Source organism: Symphalangus syndactylus, chromosome 9 (assembly GCF_028878055.3).
Source record: "Symphalangus syndactylus isolate Jambi chromosome 9, NHGRI_mSymSyn1-v2.1_pri, whole genome shotgun sequence".
Taxonomy (NCBI): domain Eukaryota; kingdom Metazoa; phylum Chordata; class Mammalia; order Primates; family Hylobatidae; genus Symphalangus; species Symphalangus syndactylus.
Window position 1 is genome coordinate 30152433 of NC_072431.2, and position 18915 is coordinate 30171347.

At 57.6% G+C, this 18915-nt stretch overlaps 1 protein-coding gene across 13 annotated transcripts; it reads right to left on the reverse strand.

Moving 5' to 3' along the window:
• Positions 1-1117: 1117 nt before the first annotated feature.
• On the reverse strand, positions 1118-18562 carry CARMIL3 (capping protein regulator and myosin 1 linker 3). 13 transcript variants are annotated; one of them, XM_055291718.2, is made up of 40 exons: positions 18335-18562; positions 16729-16823; positions 16391-16441; positions 16228-16287; positions 16018-16133; positions 15721-15818; positions 15393-15463; positions 15219-15292; positions 14911-14986; positions 14742-14830; positions 14137-14231; positions 13822-13908; positions 13507-13616; positions 13287-13364; positions 12653-12729; positions 12468-12572; positions 12308-12377; positions 11760-11841; positions 11535-11631; positions 11332-11386; positions 11073-11245; positions 10800-10868; positions 10470-10563; positions 10278-10376; positions 9776-9904; positions 9492-9605; positions 8857-9032; positions 7958-8045; positions 7682-7819; positions 7342-7405; positions 6992-7200; positions 6495-6595; positions 5578-5893; positions 5101-5229; positions 4388-4454; positions 4193-4282; positions 2145-2263; positions 1881-2061; positions 1600-1710; positions 1118-1468 (listed from the first exon to the last, which is right to left on the reverse strand). In XM_055291718.2, exons 1-40 carry the CDS (start codon positions 18372-18374, stop codon positions 1443-1445), a joined length of 4119 nt encoding a protein of 1372 aa, XP_055147693.1. In that variant the 5' UTR covers positions 18375-18562; the 3' UTR covers positions 1118-1442. The 13 variants fall into 13 exon arrangements, with proteins under 13 accessions (XP_055147693.1, XP_063465410.1, XP_063465411.1 ...); XM_063609340.1 differs by having other exon boundaries at positions 1118-1471; XM_063609341.1 differs by having other exon boundaries at positions 1118-1471; positions 1881-2055; positions 6495-6598.
• Between the last annotated feature and the right edge of the window lie 353 nt (positions 18563-18915).

The window sequence follows — 18915 nt, forward strand, 5'->3', positions numbered from 1 at the left end:
ACTGACTCCCAAGGCTTCTTCCTGGTGCCACACTGTACCCAACACCCCCCGAGATTCAACCCATATGGCCTTACCCTTGTGGGAGGGGCTGTGCCATGCACAGATCTTAAGGAAACAAAACAAGTCATTCCTGGTGAAATCGGTAAGTAAGGGAAGTAAGCAGTTGCCTGGGGAGCTGCAAACCACATGTGAAGACATTTGGGGACATTGTGGTCTGCGATGAGTACGCAAGAGCATTTACCTTCACCCTCCATCCCCTTAAGCTGCTCATGTATTAATGTAGCAGCCATTTATTGAGCATCTCCTGGGTGTCAGGCACTGTGCCAGGTGCTGGGGCTACACAGGTGATTAAGACACAGCCTCTGCCCCTGGGGGAGACAGATGTATATGGAACAGAAAGACAGACAGACAGACAGACAGAAAGAGGATAAGCCAATATGCATACGCAATTAAGTGTGACAGGTGCAATATTATGGACCTGCTCAGGATGCAGTGGGAGCACATTAAGGCAGGGTGCGATATGGATGAGTGGGGAAGGCATCAGGAAGGACTTCACAGAGGAAGGGGCTTTTGAGTGGGATCTTGAATGCAAAGATAGTATTTGCTAGGACAACCTGGGAGATAGCTACTTTAGTTGTTGACCTCATGCCACAGAGACTTCTGTTCACCTGCAAGCCACTCTGCTATTGAGATTTCTGACAAGTGAGGGTGCCCCCAGGACGACACAACATCATGTAATTTCCCCATTACTGTGCATGTGCGCGCACACACACACACACACACACACTGCTCCTGTGTCCCTCAGGTACACTGGGGCTTCCAATCCCATTACACCCCCAAAAGCTGGACAGACATTTGTGTTGGTTTCTGTCCTTTTGGTTCTTTCTACAGGAAGCTCAGCCCTGACCTTGTGCATAACATCCACCTTGGCTTGGGGACTTATCAGTCCCCTTCCCTCGGCAGTTCTGTTTTTTCTCCTGCTCCTCTCAGAACCCCAAGTCTATCCCTGTGGAATGTTTCTCATTTTTCTCCACTGTGGCCAAGCTCCGAGGGTTTGTGGGAAGAGAGCAGATGGTGGAGGCAGTGAATGGGGAAGATAGCAGACTCGAGGCAGGCAGTGATTTTGGTTTTTTATTCTATACAAGTGGGGAGAGAGTCCCTGGGGATAGAGGGACAGAGATCCACCCTCCTGGAGGAGGAGATAAGCCCCCACCCAGAAGCTCTCTGCAGAGAGAGGCATCGAGGCAGGCATTGACAGCCTCCATCTCTCCAGGTGGCTCCCTTTGTTCTAGTCCCTGCCTCCAGCTCCCCCATGCCTGGTCCTGCCGTCTTGCCCCTGTAGGACAGCGGCTGGCAGGGGGCCCTGGGGGACTGGGGGTGGATAGGGGTCTGAGTCCTTGTGAGGCACATGTCGAGGGCTGAGGAGGGTGTTGTGGCAGTTGTCAGTCTGTTCCTGGCTCACTGGTTCCTGCTGGGGACAAATCCAGGGAGCCCTGTTTCCTGGGCAGGGACAGCCAGCCACCTGGTGTTGGGGCTTCGGGGGGTGTCATGTTGGACAGATAGGTGGGAAGGGGGGACCTGCCCTCTCACCACCAGCACCTGTGGGGTCAGGAGGCCGTCTTCTATCAGGTTCCAGCTTGTCACAGGACTGTGCCCGCCGTGTCCTCTTGGGCTTCAGGGGGGCAGTCCGCCGGCCTGGATCAGGGGGCCCTGAAATAACAATCAAGGCAGGCCTAACACAGGAGTGGGGCTCAGGCTTGGATGCTCATCCAGGCTGTGACTCCTGGTTGTCACTCATTCCATGCTCTGGAAGAGGACCTGATGTGGGCAGCAAAGTCCTAGAGGTGCCCTGAGCCCCCCACTCAGCCAGGGTGGCAGACCTTGGATTTCGGGCTCCTCTTGGTCTTGCTGTGAGCTCAGCCTCAGCCGGGGTTTGTTGACTCCTGGAGCTGCATCTCCAGCCTCAGCCTCCTCCCTGACCCCTGGTTCCTGGGGAGGCCAGAGGCCCCTGGGCACAGCCACTGGCTTGGGAGGCCGTGGAGCTAGAGCGGGGTCCTGTAGCTGGCAGAGGAAGGAATATGCTGGGTCAGTTAGTCCCTTTGCCTCATCAAAGTGCCTCCCCTACCCATCTTGCCAGCCCTCACCTTGGCATTCCTAGCTGGAAGTGTCCTCTCTGGGAAGAGGTTTCCCTCCTTCTCCTCTTCCCCATCTTGGGAGGCTGGGCTGGGACTCTGGCAGCTGTGGTTGGGGGCACTCTCTTCAGCTGGGGATGAGAGAGAGGAGAAGCTGCAGGAAAAGGCATTCTTGCATAGCTCCTGCCCCTGTCTCCTCTCTCCACTGAAGCCCTGGAGGCCAGGACTTTCTCCCTCCAAGCCCACTTGCTCCTATGTCTCTGCCTTTCATGTGCCTTTTGTTTTTTTTCTTTTCTTTCTTTCTTTCTTTTTTTTTTTTTTTTTTTGAGATGGAGTTTTGCTCTGTCGCCCAGGCTGGAGTGCAATGGTGCAATCTTGGCTCACTGCAACCTCCACCTCTCGGGTTCGAGCGATTCTCCTGCCCCAGCCTCCAAGCAGCTGGGACTACAGGTGCTTGCCACCACGCCCAGCTAATTTTTGTATTTTTAGTAGAGACGGGGTTTCACCATGTTGGCCAGGATTGTCTCGATCTCTTGACCTCGTGATCTGCCCGCCTTGGTCTCCCAAAGTGTTGGGATTACAGGTGTGAGCCACTGCACCCGGCCTTTCATGTGCCTTTCTACATCCACGCTCCTTAGCCCTTGTTTCCCAGGATCATCCTGAGGCCATCACCTCTGGAGGGGACTCTGGCCTAGCTGTTCCTCTTGCAGAGCAGTGCCCGACCCCTTTCCTGCTGGGGCAGGGCCCAGGGCCTGCTGGGTCCACAGGCATGCTGCCCATCCAGGCTGCAGTGCCCTGGGGGCTCTGCCAAGGCTGCAGCCTGGCATTCTCGGAACTCTGTCTGAAAGTCTGATTTAGATGGAGGGGTGCCCTGGCACACTCATCCCCTGCCCTGGTGGCCTTTAAGCAACATGAGCCTGTGGGTCTGACACTGGAAAGTGTTGTCTGCGTGTGGATCTGTGAGGTGTGTGTGCAGTGGGGCAATTGACTACTGCGGTTTCCTAAATGAAAGATGGAGCCCGACTTTGGGGCGCTTTAATTAGCCTGTGTATGGGATGGAAAAAATCAGCAAAGATGCCCCCAGTGCTGGGTTGGCCTTGGAGGAGGAGGCAAGGGCACGGGCACTCCAAGTCTCAGGCTAGCCTGATTCTGCACTACAGGGGAGAGAGGGGCAGATGTAGAATGGGTGGGATGGGACAGTGGGGAGCACGTGGCTCAAGCCAGATCAGCCCGCTCAGCTCTTAGCTCTCTCCAGCCCTTATGCGCTAGCCTGGTGGTGGGAGTGAAAGAGGCTGAGGGGGTGTCTCCATCTACGGGGAGATTTTGTCTATGTCAATATTGCTGGAGGGTCACAGTCCAGGCCTTTGGCAACTGAAATTGATGCTGAGCTGACCAGCTTTTCTTTAGTGGCTCCCTAAGCAGAAGGTGCTCTGAAGCCAGCAGAAGGGAAGTGTCATGCCTGGGATAATCCCCTCCCTTTTACTCCTCCAGTCATGGGGCCAGAAAGTAAATGACTTGTTTAAGGTGGTGGGTGGCTGAGAAGGACTAATACCGCAGGTTTCTGACCTCCGAGGCGAGCTCTTGCCCATGTTTGGGGCACCTTTCTGCGTGAGCTGAGGTTGAGTTGATAAACGACTTCTGGAGGAGGCTGGAATCTGTGAGGTGGGCCTGGCATAGCTGGTACTTGCTGGCAGTTTGACTTTCCCACCCTCTTCCCAGCAAGGTGCAGAGAGAAGCCTTGTCTACAAAGGCTGCCACTGTGCCGACGGTGACCAGAGGCTGCACCTGCCCTAGAGAACTCACCAGAGCCATCCACAAAGCATTGCTCCTGTTTGCTAACACTGGAGAAGCCGCTTTTGTTCTGTAGAAGCTTTCTTTGGATTGGGTTGTTTGTCTCTTTTGGATATAGCTTTGTAAATATCCTTAAACATTTTCACTGTGTTGACTTCTCACTGCCCCACCTTGGCCATAAATTCCCCAGCACAGGGGTTATGGGCTTCTGTTTCTTTGGACACACCCTGGGCTTTCAGTACTGCTGCCTGAAAAGAGGCTTTCCATACCTATGTGCCATGTGGCCTCTGCTCTGCGCATGGCGCTGAAGCTTGGTTTGGTGCTTTGGGGCGGTGGTGGAGGCTTCCAGGATCCAGGCCCTGGAGTAGAGAGAGAGGATGAGAAAGAGAGAAGAAGAAAGGAAAAAGGTAAATTTGACCCCTGAGAGAGGGGTCAAAAAGGGCTTTGAATGTGACTGTTCTTACCTGCATCATCCGAAGAGCGCCGTTTCTGCCAGGCCTGGGTGCTGCCTTCCAGGTCTGGGCCTGGGCCCTGAAAGAACAGTGGGTCAGGTCGTAAGAAAGTCTCCTCTGTGGCAGGACCGCAGCTGACAAAGGGCTTCTGCTCTAGCATCTCCATGTCATTCTTATGTCATTAGTCCCTAGACACTTAGACTGTTTCCCAAAGAGTGGCACCCATACCTCCCCAGGGGCACAAGAAATGGCTTACACAAATGAGTATACTTCCATCTTTATAGTTACATATGTATTTCATGTGTAGTAGAAAAAAACATGACTCATTCAAACAGCCTGTGATTTTAAAGATAACCCCTAGGTCTAGCCTAAGTTAAAAAAAGGTGAGTTAATTTAAATAAAAATACTGTGTAAGTAATAATTCAGGTAAAAATCAGTTGCAAAGGTTATAATCAAGTCACCATTGTTTGGGAAACAGAGCTCTAGAGGTAAGTATTTTTATAACCCCTCATTTTACAGTAAAGAAGGAGAGGTTTCAAGAGGTTAAGTGACCAGTCCAGGGCTCCACGGCAAGTGTGTGGTGGGGGCTGCACAGCAGCTAACATCTTCTAATGCCAAAGCATCTGCTTTCTCTACTCAACCACCAGGGATGAGGGAGCGGGAAGGAGAGGGTGGTGGACAGATACCCTCAGGACCCACAGTTCGTTGTCCCAGGCTCCACTCACCTCTCGTTTCCCATCGAAGCTCCAACCCTTGGCTCTTTCCAACCCGGGAAGGGCAACACCGTGAACCCTTGGCTGCTGTGCTGTCCCAGGGGCTGGGCCCCCCTCCCCTGGCTCTGACCCCTCAGTGCCCTAGAACAAGGTCTCTTATTTATTAGCAGTTCCCAGTGGAATGGGGCTCCCCAGGCTGTGAGGGAGTTGTCAGGAGGACCCCTGCCTTACTGAGTCCCTAGCCACGGGGAAGCCCTGCCGAGACCCTCTGAAGAGTCCTTCCAACGCCTGCATTCGCATATAGCACTCGCAGCATGCTCTTGGCCACTGGGTCTTAGTCCACTCTCAAGGAGAGGAGAATTGAAATGACCAATGTTCCCAAGAACCCTGGGTCCTAGCATTCTCCCATTAAGCTTGGGGTGGGGTAGGAGACTGGGTTAAGTGTGGGGCAGGAAAAGGGGAAGACACGGCACCCCTTGCCTCACTTACCGTCTTCCTGCGGAAGGAAGGCCCCCGGCCCCCACCAAATCCAGGGAGGAGGCTGCTCTCCTCCTCTGGGCTCCAGCAGGGAGAGGAGTTATTGCCGAGGCTTGGGGGGTCTGGGCTAGGGGGGCTCTCCTGAGTCGGGGGAGGGGGTGGGGGTGGAGGGAGGAGGAGTCCAGTGGTGGGGGACCCCGGCCCCCTGTCCCCCTTGAAGCTCCGGGGACGGCGAAAGTGAAACAGGCCCCGGCGCCTCTTCTTCTGGAGTGGAGGCAGCGGTGCCTCCGAGAGTCCTGGCCGCAGGGTCCTCAGAGTCCGGGGGTAGCTGGGGAGAATCGGGGTAAGTTAGCAACAAATGCCAGATGCAAGCTCAATCCTGGGTCTGATAAACCTGCTTTCCTCTCATCTGGTCTCCCCGGCTGCACTGCAGCCCTTTCCACTTAGTTCTCAGGGAGATGATGCCCTTGCCTTTCCTGTCCCGTTGTAATCCTCTAGCAGCCTTTCCCGCAGACTGATATTTCTTCTCAGGCACCTCCCCCGCACCTCCTCTCAGCTTCTCCAAGTGACCTGGCTCCTCCTGGACAGACCCCGGGCAGTGTGCAGGACAGTGACGGGGAACACTACCCCCCTGGCCTCTCACCACTAATGGGTATCCTGTCCCAGGGCTGCCCCCCACCTCCCTCGCATCCACACCTGCTCTCCAACCCCACTGTGGTGGTTCACTGTGGCCCCATTCTTCCCAGCTGTCCTGGGAAGATGCAGAGGTCATGGCTGGGTGGGGAAGGATGAGAATGTGGGGAAATTTCCCACAGAGACTGGCTTTGGGCACTGTTGTTATGGAGACTCCCATGGGAGCTGGGAGGACACAGCAGCCCTTCTAGGGCCTTGGGGCCTGCTGAAAATGGGAGTGTGTTTAGGCATCACACCTAGAACTTTCCTCCATGACCCTTCGGCTGAAGAAGTCCTCCAGCCCTTCATCCAGGCGGGTGGCCATCCCATTCTCCTGACGAGTGCCAGGTGCTGGCATCTGCTGGGAGGAAAGTCCCGTGGGACATCTCATCTAGGTCAGGAAGCCCCACCTTCCATCCACTCAGAGCATTCCCCTTTGGGCTTGGATATTTATGGAAATGTAGACTTCAGTTCACCCGGTGTTTCCTAAGCTTGGTGGCTCTTGGTGTTCTTGGTGGCTCTATCCTTCACCAAAATAAGAATGACACTGCCCGGCAGACAGAGATTTCTTATCTGTGACAAGGTCTAGCTCTCAAACAAACTGGACAATCCCTCACCTGTTCATTGACATGCCTGGACTCCTGCCCAATCCCTCAAGGCTATTGTCTCTGGCATTTGGGTCCTAAAGGTAAAACCCCTGGTTTCTGGTGTCACTAAGTGAAGGGGATCCTCTTGTGAAGCCTTAGGGACTCACACTGGGTCGACCAGGTCCTGGAGGTGTGGTCCTGGGGGGGCGGGGCCTCCCTTGTGTTTGATGCCTTAGTTTGTAACCATGAGTGGGCAGCTCAGATAGACCTTCCCAGGAGCCACTAGCTGTGGGCTGGCTGCCCCCGAGTCCTGAGAACCAGCCAGGGGGGATCCCCAGGTTCCCCAGTTGGCTTTCCATGTCCTGAGGGCTCCCGCCTGCAAGGACAGGAGCATTAGAGGGACTAGCAGAGGAATGGGGAGAAAGCAGGATGGGGAGACAGAGAAAAAATCAAGGGAAAGAGGGGCTACGGAGGGCGGGAGTCTGGAGTCCACGAGAACGGAGGCTGGGAGACTCACTGATGAAGGCAGACACCGGCCGGATCTTGCGGCAGCGTTTCTGCTTTTTGATGGCCATGGTGTCCTGCAGAAATGAAGACGAGTGGCAGGGCCAGGAACCTCACCCAGAGCCATCCATTCCTCATGAAACCTTCTTATTTGAGCCCATCCTGCCCCTCGCTCCTCAGGGGGCTGAGGCACTGGGATGAGGGAAGAGGTTGGGCTGGATAGGGATTGGGGGCAGAAGGCCAGGCACAGTGAGGTGGCCAGGGGAGTACAGATCAGTGGAAGGGGACAGTGTTGTGCAGGTTTAAGGGCAGGGCCCAGGTTATTAAGGAGGAGCAGGGAGCGGAGGGCTCACAATGTTGGTCCCAAGTTCATCATCTGTGGTCTCCTCACGGTCATGGTTCCGGCTTCGGCCCCGGGAGGACAGATCCTGCCCTTGGCCTGCGCACCCTGGTGGATCTGACAGCGTCCTTAGCTGGGTCAGGTGCCGGGCCTGGGGAAGGGCAGGCGTGAACAGAATTCCATGGAAGCTGCCCACCTCCCAGGGCCTTGAAGGGGAGGGTGATTAGGGAGACAGGATGATGTGGGGTGGAGGGCGTGCCCGAGCCAGGCCAGGCTGCAGAAGCCTTACCAGGCTCTTGTGGGAATGGTAGAGCTCCTGCAGGATCTCATCCACTATGGAGTTGGTTAGGTAGGTGACGACTGAGAGCTTCACTTCGCTGTGGGCACAGGTGGGGCTACTCAGAACAGTAGCACCTCAGTCCCCCGCATGGCCCCTGAGGCACTCCCTCTCCCAGAAGCCTGAGAGAATGGCCAGCTGGCCTGGTCTGTCTGCCCATGGAGCGCATGTCGCTGCTGAAGGAGGCAGCCTAGCCCTCGACACTCATTTCTCCACAAATACACATCTAGTCCCACCCCAGAGCCCCCAGCTCAACTATGTGTGGGGAAAGAGGAATTCGAGGAGAAGGAGGAGCAAGGGGGCCGTAGGTCAGGCCCCTGGAACCCCAGTGGAACACAGCTAGGTAACTGGGGTGCTGAGTAACTAAACCCTGCTAGTTGCTACTGTGAGGGTAGAAAAGACCCTTCCTTGGGCCTAGCTGTTTCATAGGCATGTGTACTAGTTTTCCTTTGCTTTGGTGAGTGGTGGCACCCAGACCCAGAATGAAAGAACTCTAGGGGCAATGAAAACTGGGAGGAAGACAGTGCTTCCATGCACCCAACTCAGGTACTTTTCTTCGCCCATGCCTCCGAGGAGGCCCTGCTATCCCATTCCTGGTGTATTTGTGTGGGTAGGTGTGTGTACACCTGTGTGGGCACAACCTTGGCTCCTAAACCCCAGCTCAGCACTTAGATTTCTAGGGCAAAGACCAGTCAGACCCTAAATAGCAAGGTTGCATTTGGTTAAAGATTGATCCTTATAATGGAGATTGTGCCATTCATTATTCATTGCTGATAGCTCTCCAGTCCTAAGTCCCTAAGTGATCTGGGCCAAATCCAGCTCAGCCCCCAGCCCTGCCCTTTGCCTCTCACTCCAGCTTGTTCTGAATGTCCTGTCCTGCTTGCTCCAGCAGTGCCCCTCGGATGAAGTTCCGGGGCACAGTGACTCGCTCCGCCACATTGCTCAGCATCTTGTTGTGTCCCTCGGCCACCCGCATGGCCACAGGGCATAACTCCTGTGTCAGGCTGACCATGGACTCCAGGATCACCTAGTATGGGGGAAAGGGAGGCCAGAGGCCCAAGGGGGACAGGATCAGGGCTGACACCACAGCAGAAGAGACTTTATCTATTCCAGCCCCTCCTGCTGAGACTGAGGGACCTGCCTAAGGTCACAAAACCGTTAGTGGCAGAGTCTTGGACACTAAGGCTTCCCCACTTTCTGGTCAGTGCTCCTTTCACCCTACCATACAGACAGGGGGAGTCAGTCCAAGGATCCAAATCCAGAGTGGGGAGGTCAGAGTTCAGAGACCAACATCAAAGCTAGCAGAAAAAAATCCAAGCCTGATACTGCAGCAATGCCTTGGTACAGTGGCAGTGTGGGTGGTCTCAACTCTGTGCATGTCCTCCTGGCCCTCCAGAAGTCTCCCAGATCTGACTTTAGCTCTGGGCTTAGGGCCTCAATCAACACTGGGTTCCCACCATGGCTTCCTCCCTCCTCCAGGACTTGCCTGCAGCTCCTTGTCCACAGCTTTGGACACCTCACTTGCTACTGATTCCAGCCTCTGTCGCACAGGCCCGTCATTGGCCAGCACGTGGCCCAGCTCATAGAGGCTGGGAAACAGCTGGAGAAGGAAGAGGTTATGATTAGCAGGCCAGAACCAGGACTTGCTAGGTCTCTGGGGCCCCTGGGCTAGGAAGGCAGATGCACAGGGCAGGGCTGGCATGGCTTAGCATGGTCGGCCTTCTTGGGTTCTCCAGACTTCAGGGGAAGGGTAGCCTGTGGAGGGCTCACCGCCCGGGAGTTCTTGGCATCTTTGATGAGGTCCCGAGCGTAGAGTAGCTCATCCTGCACAGGCTCCAGGGGGCACAGTCTCAGGGCCCGCACCTCCTCCTGCACTCGTCCACACAGCCGCTGCAGCATCTGGAGCACAGTGGCAGGGGTGTCAAGGGGACCCCTGCTTCCACATCTTCGCAGGTAGGACCCCTTAGGCAGTGCTACTGGTGCTGGCACCGACAGTGGTGGAGGTGATGTCTCTGGCTGGCCTGGTCCTCCTTGCTACAGCCTTCTTGAATGCCCAGCTGAGCTCCCGGAGTCCTGTGCACTCCTGCTGTTCGCCCACATATGTTTGAAGCCCATATCCTGCATGTCCTCTCTTTTTGCTTCCCCACATGCTCAGTCCAGTGATAGGCACCATGCAGTGCTTCTTCATGCTCCCCCACTCAATTTTCCATCACATCACACCTGTGCCCTGCATGCCCCGGGTATGCCCCGTGTCCCAGAGGGAAATGTTTACTTGCTCGGCGCTGCTGGTCACCAGGCCCTGCTGCAACCTGAAGGCCTGCTCCTGGGGGCACGTCTGGGAGTGGTTGTTCCTCACTAAGCACCATTGGATCTGGAGATGATGGGGTTGGTGGGTCAGGGCCTGGGGATGGGGGCTGCCCCCTGCCCCTTGCTGTGCCACCCTGCTTAGGACAGCACCCTGCACCTTCTGCCAGACGTCCTCGGTGCGCTCAGGGGCGCTGCGATAGGCTTGGGAGATGTCACTCACGGGGAAGGACATGAAGCGCAGCGTGTGGTTGCTGTGGGACACAGGGGCACACTGGGTGGGAACAGGTGAGGATGGGAGGCCCCTGCCTCCTCTGTTGGTGAGCAGCCCTCCAGCCCCCTTGCTCATCATTTCTCTCTTCCATGGCCCTTCCTAAAATTTCTGTGCAAATAGGTCGAAGGGGCTAGGGTGGGGCAAGAGTAGTTCAGGCCTGATCCAGGCACAGGGAGGCTGGGGACTTGGATCAGGGCAGGACCATGGTCTACTCACCTCTCCAGGGCCCTTGCGATGTCCAGGAAGCCCAGGGCAGACGTATTGTTCCGATCCCATAGGATAGTTCTGGGGGCAGGGTAAGCACCAGTTTGCCACCCCTCCTCCTGGGTCCCTGCTAGGGGCCAGGGACACAATCCTCTTGGGGCAATAAGGCTGACTCAGAGATGGTTCTGGGGCTGGGGGTCCAGAGCATCAAGGCAAGCAGGGAGATTGTGTATATATGGGGAGGGGCTGGGGCTCCAGGTCAGGGGGTCCCGGTGTGGGCCCCACCTGAGGGAGGAGTTTATCTGCAGGGCCTTAGACAGCATCTTGGCCCCGATGTCCTCCATGCCATTGCCGCTCAGATCCACCTTGGCCAGGCAGGTGTTGCTGCCCAGGGCATTGATGAGGATGCTGGTGCGAAGCTTCAGCCGGGAGTCTGCCACCGACAGTGACTGCAGGGACTGTGTGGGCAAGGGGGGGTTGGGCCCAGTCCCCACAGCCTCCTCCGACTGCAGGTCCCCTCCCAGGCCCAGGCACAGGCACTCACACAGTCCTCTTCCTGGATCAGCTGCACCAGCTTGTGGAGGATCTCCTCCAGGGTCCTGCAGGGAGGCGGGGCTCAGAGTAGGAGGGGAGGGGCTGGGGTCATGCTATTGGAGGAGGAGAGAGGTGGCCAGAGGTAATACGGTGAGCCAAGAGGATGGGTGAATGATGGAATGAGGGTCTATGGGCAGGGAAAGGGGGCCTCACTTGGCCTTGACATTGAAGTTCTTGCCCAAAAACAGGTGCTTGAGGGACTTGTTCTTGCCAAGTGCGGGCACCAGTGTCAGGAGGTCCGAGTCAAACCCTGGTGAGCAGACGGGAGAGGCCTGGACTCGAGGCCTGAGGCTGACTGGTGTCCCCTCAGGGCTGCTTCTGTATGCTCCAGGCCCCTGTTCTCCCCTGGCCCCAGGGAAGGGAGGCACCACTACTCACCATTGTCTGACAGATCCAGGCTGCCCACACAGATGACAGCTCCCAGCTGCTCCTGCAAGGCTTGGGCTCCCGCTGAGCGGAGCTGCAGGGACAAGGTGAGGTAGGGAAGGCAGGGGTCGGGGTGGGGGATAGGGCACCTTTAATGCTTAGGATAGAGTAGTCACACCAGAACTCAAAGTCATGCCAGGATCTGGGTGTAAAATCAGGGAGACCCTTTCCCCACACCAGATCTTTCCCTAGAGCTGGCTTCCCTCCCTTCGGCCAGAAAGGCTGCTATTCCTGAGACAGCTTGCTCCTGCCCTCTGGTGGAAAAGTCTGGTATCTCCCACGCCAAAGCTTTAAGGGCAGAGATACTAGAGACTGAGAATGAATGGCCTCTGGAAAAGAGGGCCACAGACCCCAGACTGAGAGGGGAAAGTGGTGGTGTGGCCAGGTCAGGGGGTTGCAGAGGGTCAGCACAGAGGCTAGATGGAGCCAGGGTTTGACTTAGGTCCGAGAAATGCACATGGGTCGGAGGCGGGCAGAGGGGTTGGGGACTGAGGGCTCACCTCACAGCTGCTGAGATCCAGGTGCAGGTCACTGAGGTGACTGTTGAGGGAGAGGCCCTGAAGCAGTGCCCTGTGGGAGGGAGGTCAGCAGGCCCTCCTTTACCTCTTCCCGCTCCCCGTGGTTCCCTTGGATGCGCCCCCAACCCTGCACCCACCCGACCTGAGGGCCTCCAGGGGCAGCTTTGTGGCCGACAGGTTGACGTGGCTCAGTGTGTAGGTGCTGCTGAAGAACTGCTTGAAGGCCGGAGGGGCCTCTCGACCCTTCCTGTGGAGAGAACCCTGGGGTCAGCGAGGGAGGGGATTGGCCATGTCTTGCCCCATCCTCCCTTCCCCCTCCTCTCCCACCTGTGGGAGCAGCTGTTGCGAGCCAGGTTGAGGTAGGTGAGGTGGGAGCAGCAGCCGTGGAGCAGGGCACCGAGAAGCTGTGGAGGGAGATATGGTGGGTCTCAGGGGAGCTGGAAGGGGGTAGGGGGTGGCAGGAAAGGACTCCCCCTCCCTCCCCATCGAGGTTCTTGGCTCTTCATTCTCTGTGGTCAGCCTGTGTGAGCACCACTGGAGATGCCCACTCAGATTCTTGAAGTCTCTGTTTTCTCCCCTGTGGAACATGGGTCTACTCCCTGCCTGGCTTCCAGGGGCATGAAGCTGCTCACAGGCAGTGGATGTGTAAAGCCAGGGCCACCACTGACTCCTAAGGTGCCTTATTCAAGTCAGAAAAAGCATCCATTCCCCTGGTGGAGCCAGGGCGCACAGGTGGGGAAGGGAGCAAGGGCTGGCTTTTAAGCACAGCAAGCACAACCTTGTGACCTGGATAAAGTGCCACACAGGTATGAACTATGGACATTGCTTTATACTTCAGCTGAACATGAAGTCATCTAGACAGCTTTGCCCGCCTGTGTACTCAGGGATAGGGGGTGAGACTGAGGCCCACTGTGGTCTTCCCAAATCACCTCAGACTGGCTTCCCATCACCAACTCCTCACCAAGTCAATGACGCAGTCAGTTCCTGACAGGTCCAGGTGCACCAGGGCATTGGGTTGGGCCAGGAAACTGTAGAGGGCCTGGAGTAGGAAGGAAGAGGGGTTGCAGGGGAAGGGACGATGGAGTCTCACCATCCCTAGAGGCCATGGGGCAGAAGGCCTCCCAGCTCCTGAAGCTTAAGCATGCTTTCTGCAGGGGGCTGAGGCTGTTCTGAGGACTCACATTGGCCTCATCCGTGGCGAGGAGCCCAGGATTCTTGCTCAGGTCCAGGTATCGAAGTGAGCTGGCAAATGCTGGGTTGGCCCCGAAGGTCTGGCCGAGTGCCTGGAGCCCTGAGCACAGCGGGCACTGGGCTGGGTTGGCCCCTAGCCCCACCTCTTCCCCTCAGCACATAACTCTTCCCCGCTCCCCAAACGTGGCTCCTTTTCACTCTTCCATCCCTGAGGTGGTGTGTGAGTGTGTGGATGTACCTCTGGAGCTCAACACCCCAGGCAGCACCAGGGTAGGGTCAGAGGTCAGGGGTCCTGGTGCGAGTACCTCGAGGGGAAATGGCAGTCTTGGCCAGGCACAGTTTGGTGAGGCCAGTGGGGAAGCAGAGGAGCTGCTGGCTCAGACTGAGAAAACCTGGGGAGTGGAGAGAGACATGGGCCCAGTGAGGGGCACAGCAGTGGGCACAGGTGGCACAGAGTCAGGTTGGGGGCTCGAGTAGGGTACAGGCCTTGGGTCAAGGAGGGAGGTGTCAGGGCAGGGGCTGGAATCAGGCTGGAGAGCTGCTGTTCAGACCTGGTTGGGCTCTGGGCTAGGACAGGGGTCTGCATTGTGATGGGGACAGGATTCAGGGCTGGGGCTCACCCTTGTCCTCGATGGGGTTGTGGGACAGAGTGAGGGCATGCAGCACACAGCTCCCGTTCTCCCCAAACACCCCGGCCAGCTTCTGGACAAAGTCCCTTCAGGGAAGGGGAGGAAGGATTTGTCCTGAGCTGAGCCCCAGGTCCCAGCCTCTGGGTCTCCCCTCCTCCTCTGCCTGACTGCCTGGCTGGGGCTGCAATGGTCAGAGGCCCCCACAACAGGGGAACAGCTCAGGGCCTGCCAGGGAGCTTGTCACCACTCCGGAGTACCTGGGGGCATTCCACACCTTAGGAAGTTGTGCTGAGACAAAGATCAGCTTTGGGTCCTCAAGACTGGAGCAGCCCACCCTGCTTGGTAGTTAATGGAAAAAGAGGACGGGGCATGGAACATCCTGGGGAAAGGCCATGGAGCTGGGGGTCAGGAGGCTTGGGTCTGAGTTCTAGCTTGACCTCCGACTTGCTTTGTGCCCTCTTTCGGCCTTGGTCTCCTCTTCTGTAGAGAGAGGCACTGGATAAGATAGTCCAGAGGCCTGCATCATGCTCTGAGGTTCTGGGACCCTAAAACTACATCAAGGGTGCACTACTGCCCAAGGAGGAGAGTGGCCTCACGTCTTAAGCCCGGCGTTGTCCAGCACCAGCTCTTCGAGGCTCCCCGACTTGCTTAGCGTATGTAGCACCTGTTCTAGCACTTCAGAGCCCTGAGGAAGAGGGGGTCTTGTGATCAGGGGCCAAGGGGGGCACTATTCCTCCCACCTCACCAGCCTCTCGTAGTTCCTACCAGCCGCAAGTCCTTGCAGTAGAGTTTGGTGAACCACTGGTTGTAGGCCAGGGCTGCTACCATTAGGGCCAAGTCTCTGTGGGCACATGGAAGGGGGCAGGAAAGTGGTGAGCAGGTGGCTGGGTCAGAAAAGAAGAGACCAAGGATAGGGTGGTTGGGGTGGGGAAGGCCTAAATCGGTAGATGGGGATGGGATGGAGTTGGGGAGATAAAGCTGGGGCTGTGGGACCAGAAGGGCACTCCTGGGAAGGGCTGGGGTTGGGCTGAAGTTGGGAATTTGAGGGTGGAGTCTCTGCCCTATCTGCTTACCGGCTCTCCAAGTGGCTGAAATCCAAAAGATTGAACTCCCGGTTATCTTCAGCATGGTAGATGGTGTCCACATCCTTGGAGAGATGGAACTGGCTCGCACCTGCTCTCCACTTCCTCTTTAGTCCCCTCCCTCCAGGTCCCACCAGTTCCCTTCGGGGTCCCTGCCCAACATACCCATTGAACCTCCTCACGGCAGTGTAGCCCGTTGTAGTCACACAGAGCAGCGTAGGTCTCAGAGAAGCCACCTGTGGGGCAGGAGAGAGGCTGGTTCCATGAGGGTAAGGAGATGGGGAATAGGCTTGGGGTTCGAGAACAGTCAAGGTCACTTTATGTGCTAGTGCTCCTGGTTCTTGCTATGCCATGAACTTCCTGAGGTCTGGGAGCTGGGAGTCCTTAGGGCAGGCAAAGCCCGCCCACCCAGGCAACACCCTATGCACAAAGGGCTCTGGTCATGGGGCAAGATGGTGGAGCGCCTACTTTCCTCACATCAGCCCCTGCTCACCGCAGACACTGTGGGTGGTAGATGTGGAAGTCTCAGAGTTGGGGGATGTATCTCGGGGCCCCTCTGGGGTGTCTGCATTTCCACGCCGGATCAAACACCTGGAAAAGAAACAAGTTATTCCAGAGAGCGCTGGAAAGAGGCTCTCAGTTCTTCCCACGTTATAGCTCCTGCATCCCAGGAAAAACCAAGAGTGGGGACATGAGAGCTCTCTTTCTCAGCCCTGGCCCAGGGGAAGGAGGAAGGGAAGAACTGTCCCTCTCATCGAATGCCTTAAGAGACCCCTCATTTGCCACTCACCCAGGGCCAGGGCAGACCTTGGACAGGGCAGAGCTCACATGTCGTGTCACCTGGTCCACACTTTCAGCTGATGGCAGTCGCATGCTCACCATGCCACGCTCTGTCTCCACCAGGATCTGGGGGAGAGGAAGCGTCAGAGCCTCAGACTCCCTCCTCTCTGCTCCCTCCTCCAGCTGGCCCAGTAGTGGGGCCCAGAGCCCTGGTACTCACCTGATTCTGACTGAGCGTGTTAAAGGCACGGATCTCCAGGACATTGAAGGAGCTCTCCACCTAGGAGGGATGGAGATGCTCAGCTCCTGGTAAGGACCTGGGTTGCCAGGCTGGGGAGGTAGGGAGCATGCCAGGTGCTCTCCTGCTCCTCAGCCCAACTCACCTTGGCTGGGACTTTAAGGGGGAAGAGGTGGAGGCGCCAGGAGGTCAGGGCCTGCAGAGAGAGGAAAAGAATATCAGCAGCTCATGGCAGCTGCTGGGCCCCCGTGGCCCTGCCCTCCTTAAGCCCTTCAGCTCTGCTCTTGGAGTGTCCCCAAAACCCGACGCCCTACCGTAGACTTCTGGACATCAACACAGTCCAGCCCTGCCTCCTCCCCCTAGGTCTTGTCTCCTCAGTGTCCACCCACTTCTGTCTCTTCTGTCCTCCCAGCTCCCTGCCCTCTACTGGCCAGCTGCCCTTGCCAGCCACCTCCTCCCTCCCCACATGCCCAGTGCCCTCACCAGCACTCGGTCCTCAAACTTCTTGGGCTTTGTCTCCAACTTCACACGATGTTGTTGGAGCACGGCCCCTTGGCTCAGGCACCTCCGGATGCTGTCTGAGGGTGGGTGGGAGCCTGCTCAGAGCTTCCCCTTACCCTGGCCACCCCCACCTCCCAGAGCTCTCCAGATAGAGGCAGGGTCAGGGTCAAATGGGATGAGAGAGAAACAGAGAGACAAAGAAGGGAGGACAGGGACAGAGGCCTTTCCTTCTTGGGTGACTTTTCACACTGTCTCTTTTTTGACTTTTCTCTTTCTATTAGAGAGGGAGTAGGGTGTGGAGAAAACTCCGGCTCCTGATGTCCCTGAGTCAGGGGACGGTTGCTGACTGTCTGTGGGAGGGTGTGTCTTACACTTCTGAGGGTGTGAAGAATTTTTCCAACCCATGCACTACAACAGCCATTGACACATACACAGTGAGTCAGTGTGTGGGGGTGTGGGGTGTCCCTTTGACTATATTCTAGGTGGTCTGGGTGTGAGTGTCTGCCTTTACTATGAGACTGTGCATGCCTCCTGGAGATGTCAGGGAGCCTGAGTGTGGCATTGGTGGGGACAGGTAAGTGTGAATGAGTATGCTGTGGAAGGGGCACAGAGCCAGACACTTCCTCTGTGTGTGTTGGGCAGGGAGAAGAATTAATGTTTAAATGAGCCCCATACCCATCTGCTGGCAGAACCACCCAGATATAGTGTATGTGTGTGTGTGCACGCGCGTGTGCTGGGGTGCCATCTCTGTGAAGATGTGTTTACACAGGTCTCATGATTGTGCTGTGTGTGTGCAGGTGTGGGAGATTGCCACGGCGCAGCATGCCTCTAAGTATCCATGAGTATCCTGCGCTTTGCGTGGGCTAGCCTGTGCTCCCGTCTCTAGGGGTCAGGGTTGTGGCAGTGCTGGGTGGCCGGGCCTAGGTTTGGGCTAGGTCTGAGAACCATGCAAACGGGAGAGGCCTTGATGTGTGGGTGGTGGGTAGCGAGGAAGGAAGCAGGCTGGGACGGGGACTGTGGGAGGCGAGCCGCAGAGACCCTCCTGCTCTTGGTTTTAGCTCTAATCCAGGGCCTCTTCCCTGACTCCCTTCTTTGCCCCCACTGGCCTGGGCGCTGCCCAGCTCCGAAGGGGCTCTTCAGGGCCAGTTCCGGGGCGGGGCCGGGAGGAGGGAGGGTGTTAAGCCACGCAGCGGTCAGGACCAGGGGCAGCTCCCATCGCCGGGAGGGGCGGGCTTGGCCCCGCCCGGCGGGGAAGCGGGGACTCTCCGGATGGGAGACTGGACGCTTCGCCGAGGGTGGGCCAGGAACGCCGAAAGTCAGCCCCAGGGAGCACCAGGGAACTGCACCTGTCACCGAAGGGCGGGACGGGCGGCTCCGGGACTGGAAGGTCCCGACCGGGTGAGGCGAGGCAGGCAGCGGAGGATGCTCAGGGGACAGCGATGCCCGGACTGGAATGCAGGGGCTGCCTTGGAGCCGGGATGCATGGGGTGAAGGGTGTGAAACACCGGGCTGGGATGCACCGCGGGGAGGAACGCGCTGGGTCTGGGATGCTGGACGGGGCGTCCCAGAGACCGAGGCAGCCTCGTACCTTGCAACTCGCGGGTGAGCTCCACGCTGGGCTTGGCCATGGCGGCCGCTGCTGCTGAGGCTGCTGCAGAGGAGCCGCCGCCGCCGCCGGGGAGCCGCGGCACATGCTAGACCCGGCTTCGGCAGGGCCCGGGCGCTGAGCGCTGCAGCAGCGGCCGAGCCCGCTCGGGTCAGGGGCGGCTGCTTGAGCGCTCCTCCCCCAGCCTCGGAGCGCCGGCTCCCCCGCCCAGCCCGGAGAGCTGCCGGACTGAGCATGCGCGCCGCGCTGCCGAGCCGCGTGAGACCCCGCGCGCGCTCGTGCCGACCCTTCTCGCTGGCTCCCGCGTGAGCTGGCCGGTGTGCGTCGCCCGGTGTCCGGGCCTTCGGGGTGGGGGGCAGCGTCCCCGCTTTCCATCTACTCAATCCTCGGGCCCGTGGGCAGAACCCATTTCTTTTGTTTGTGGGCCTGGGCACCTTGCAGGGCCTCTCTCTATTCCCCACCGGCTCAGGACCCGTTTACCTTGTCCTTGCTGACTCGGGAGGGAACTCGGGACTTAGGGCCATGCTGGGAGAGGGCTTGGCTGGATCTGGGAGGCAAGGGGT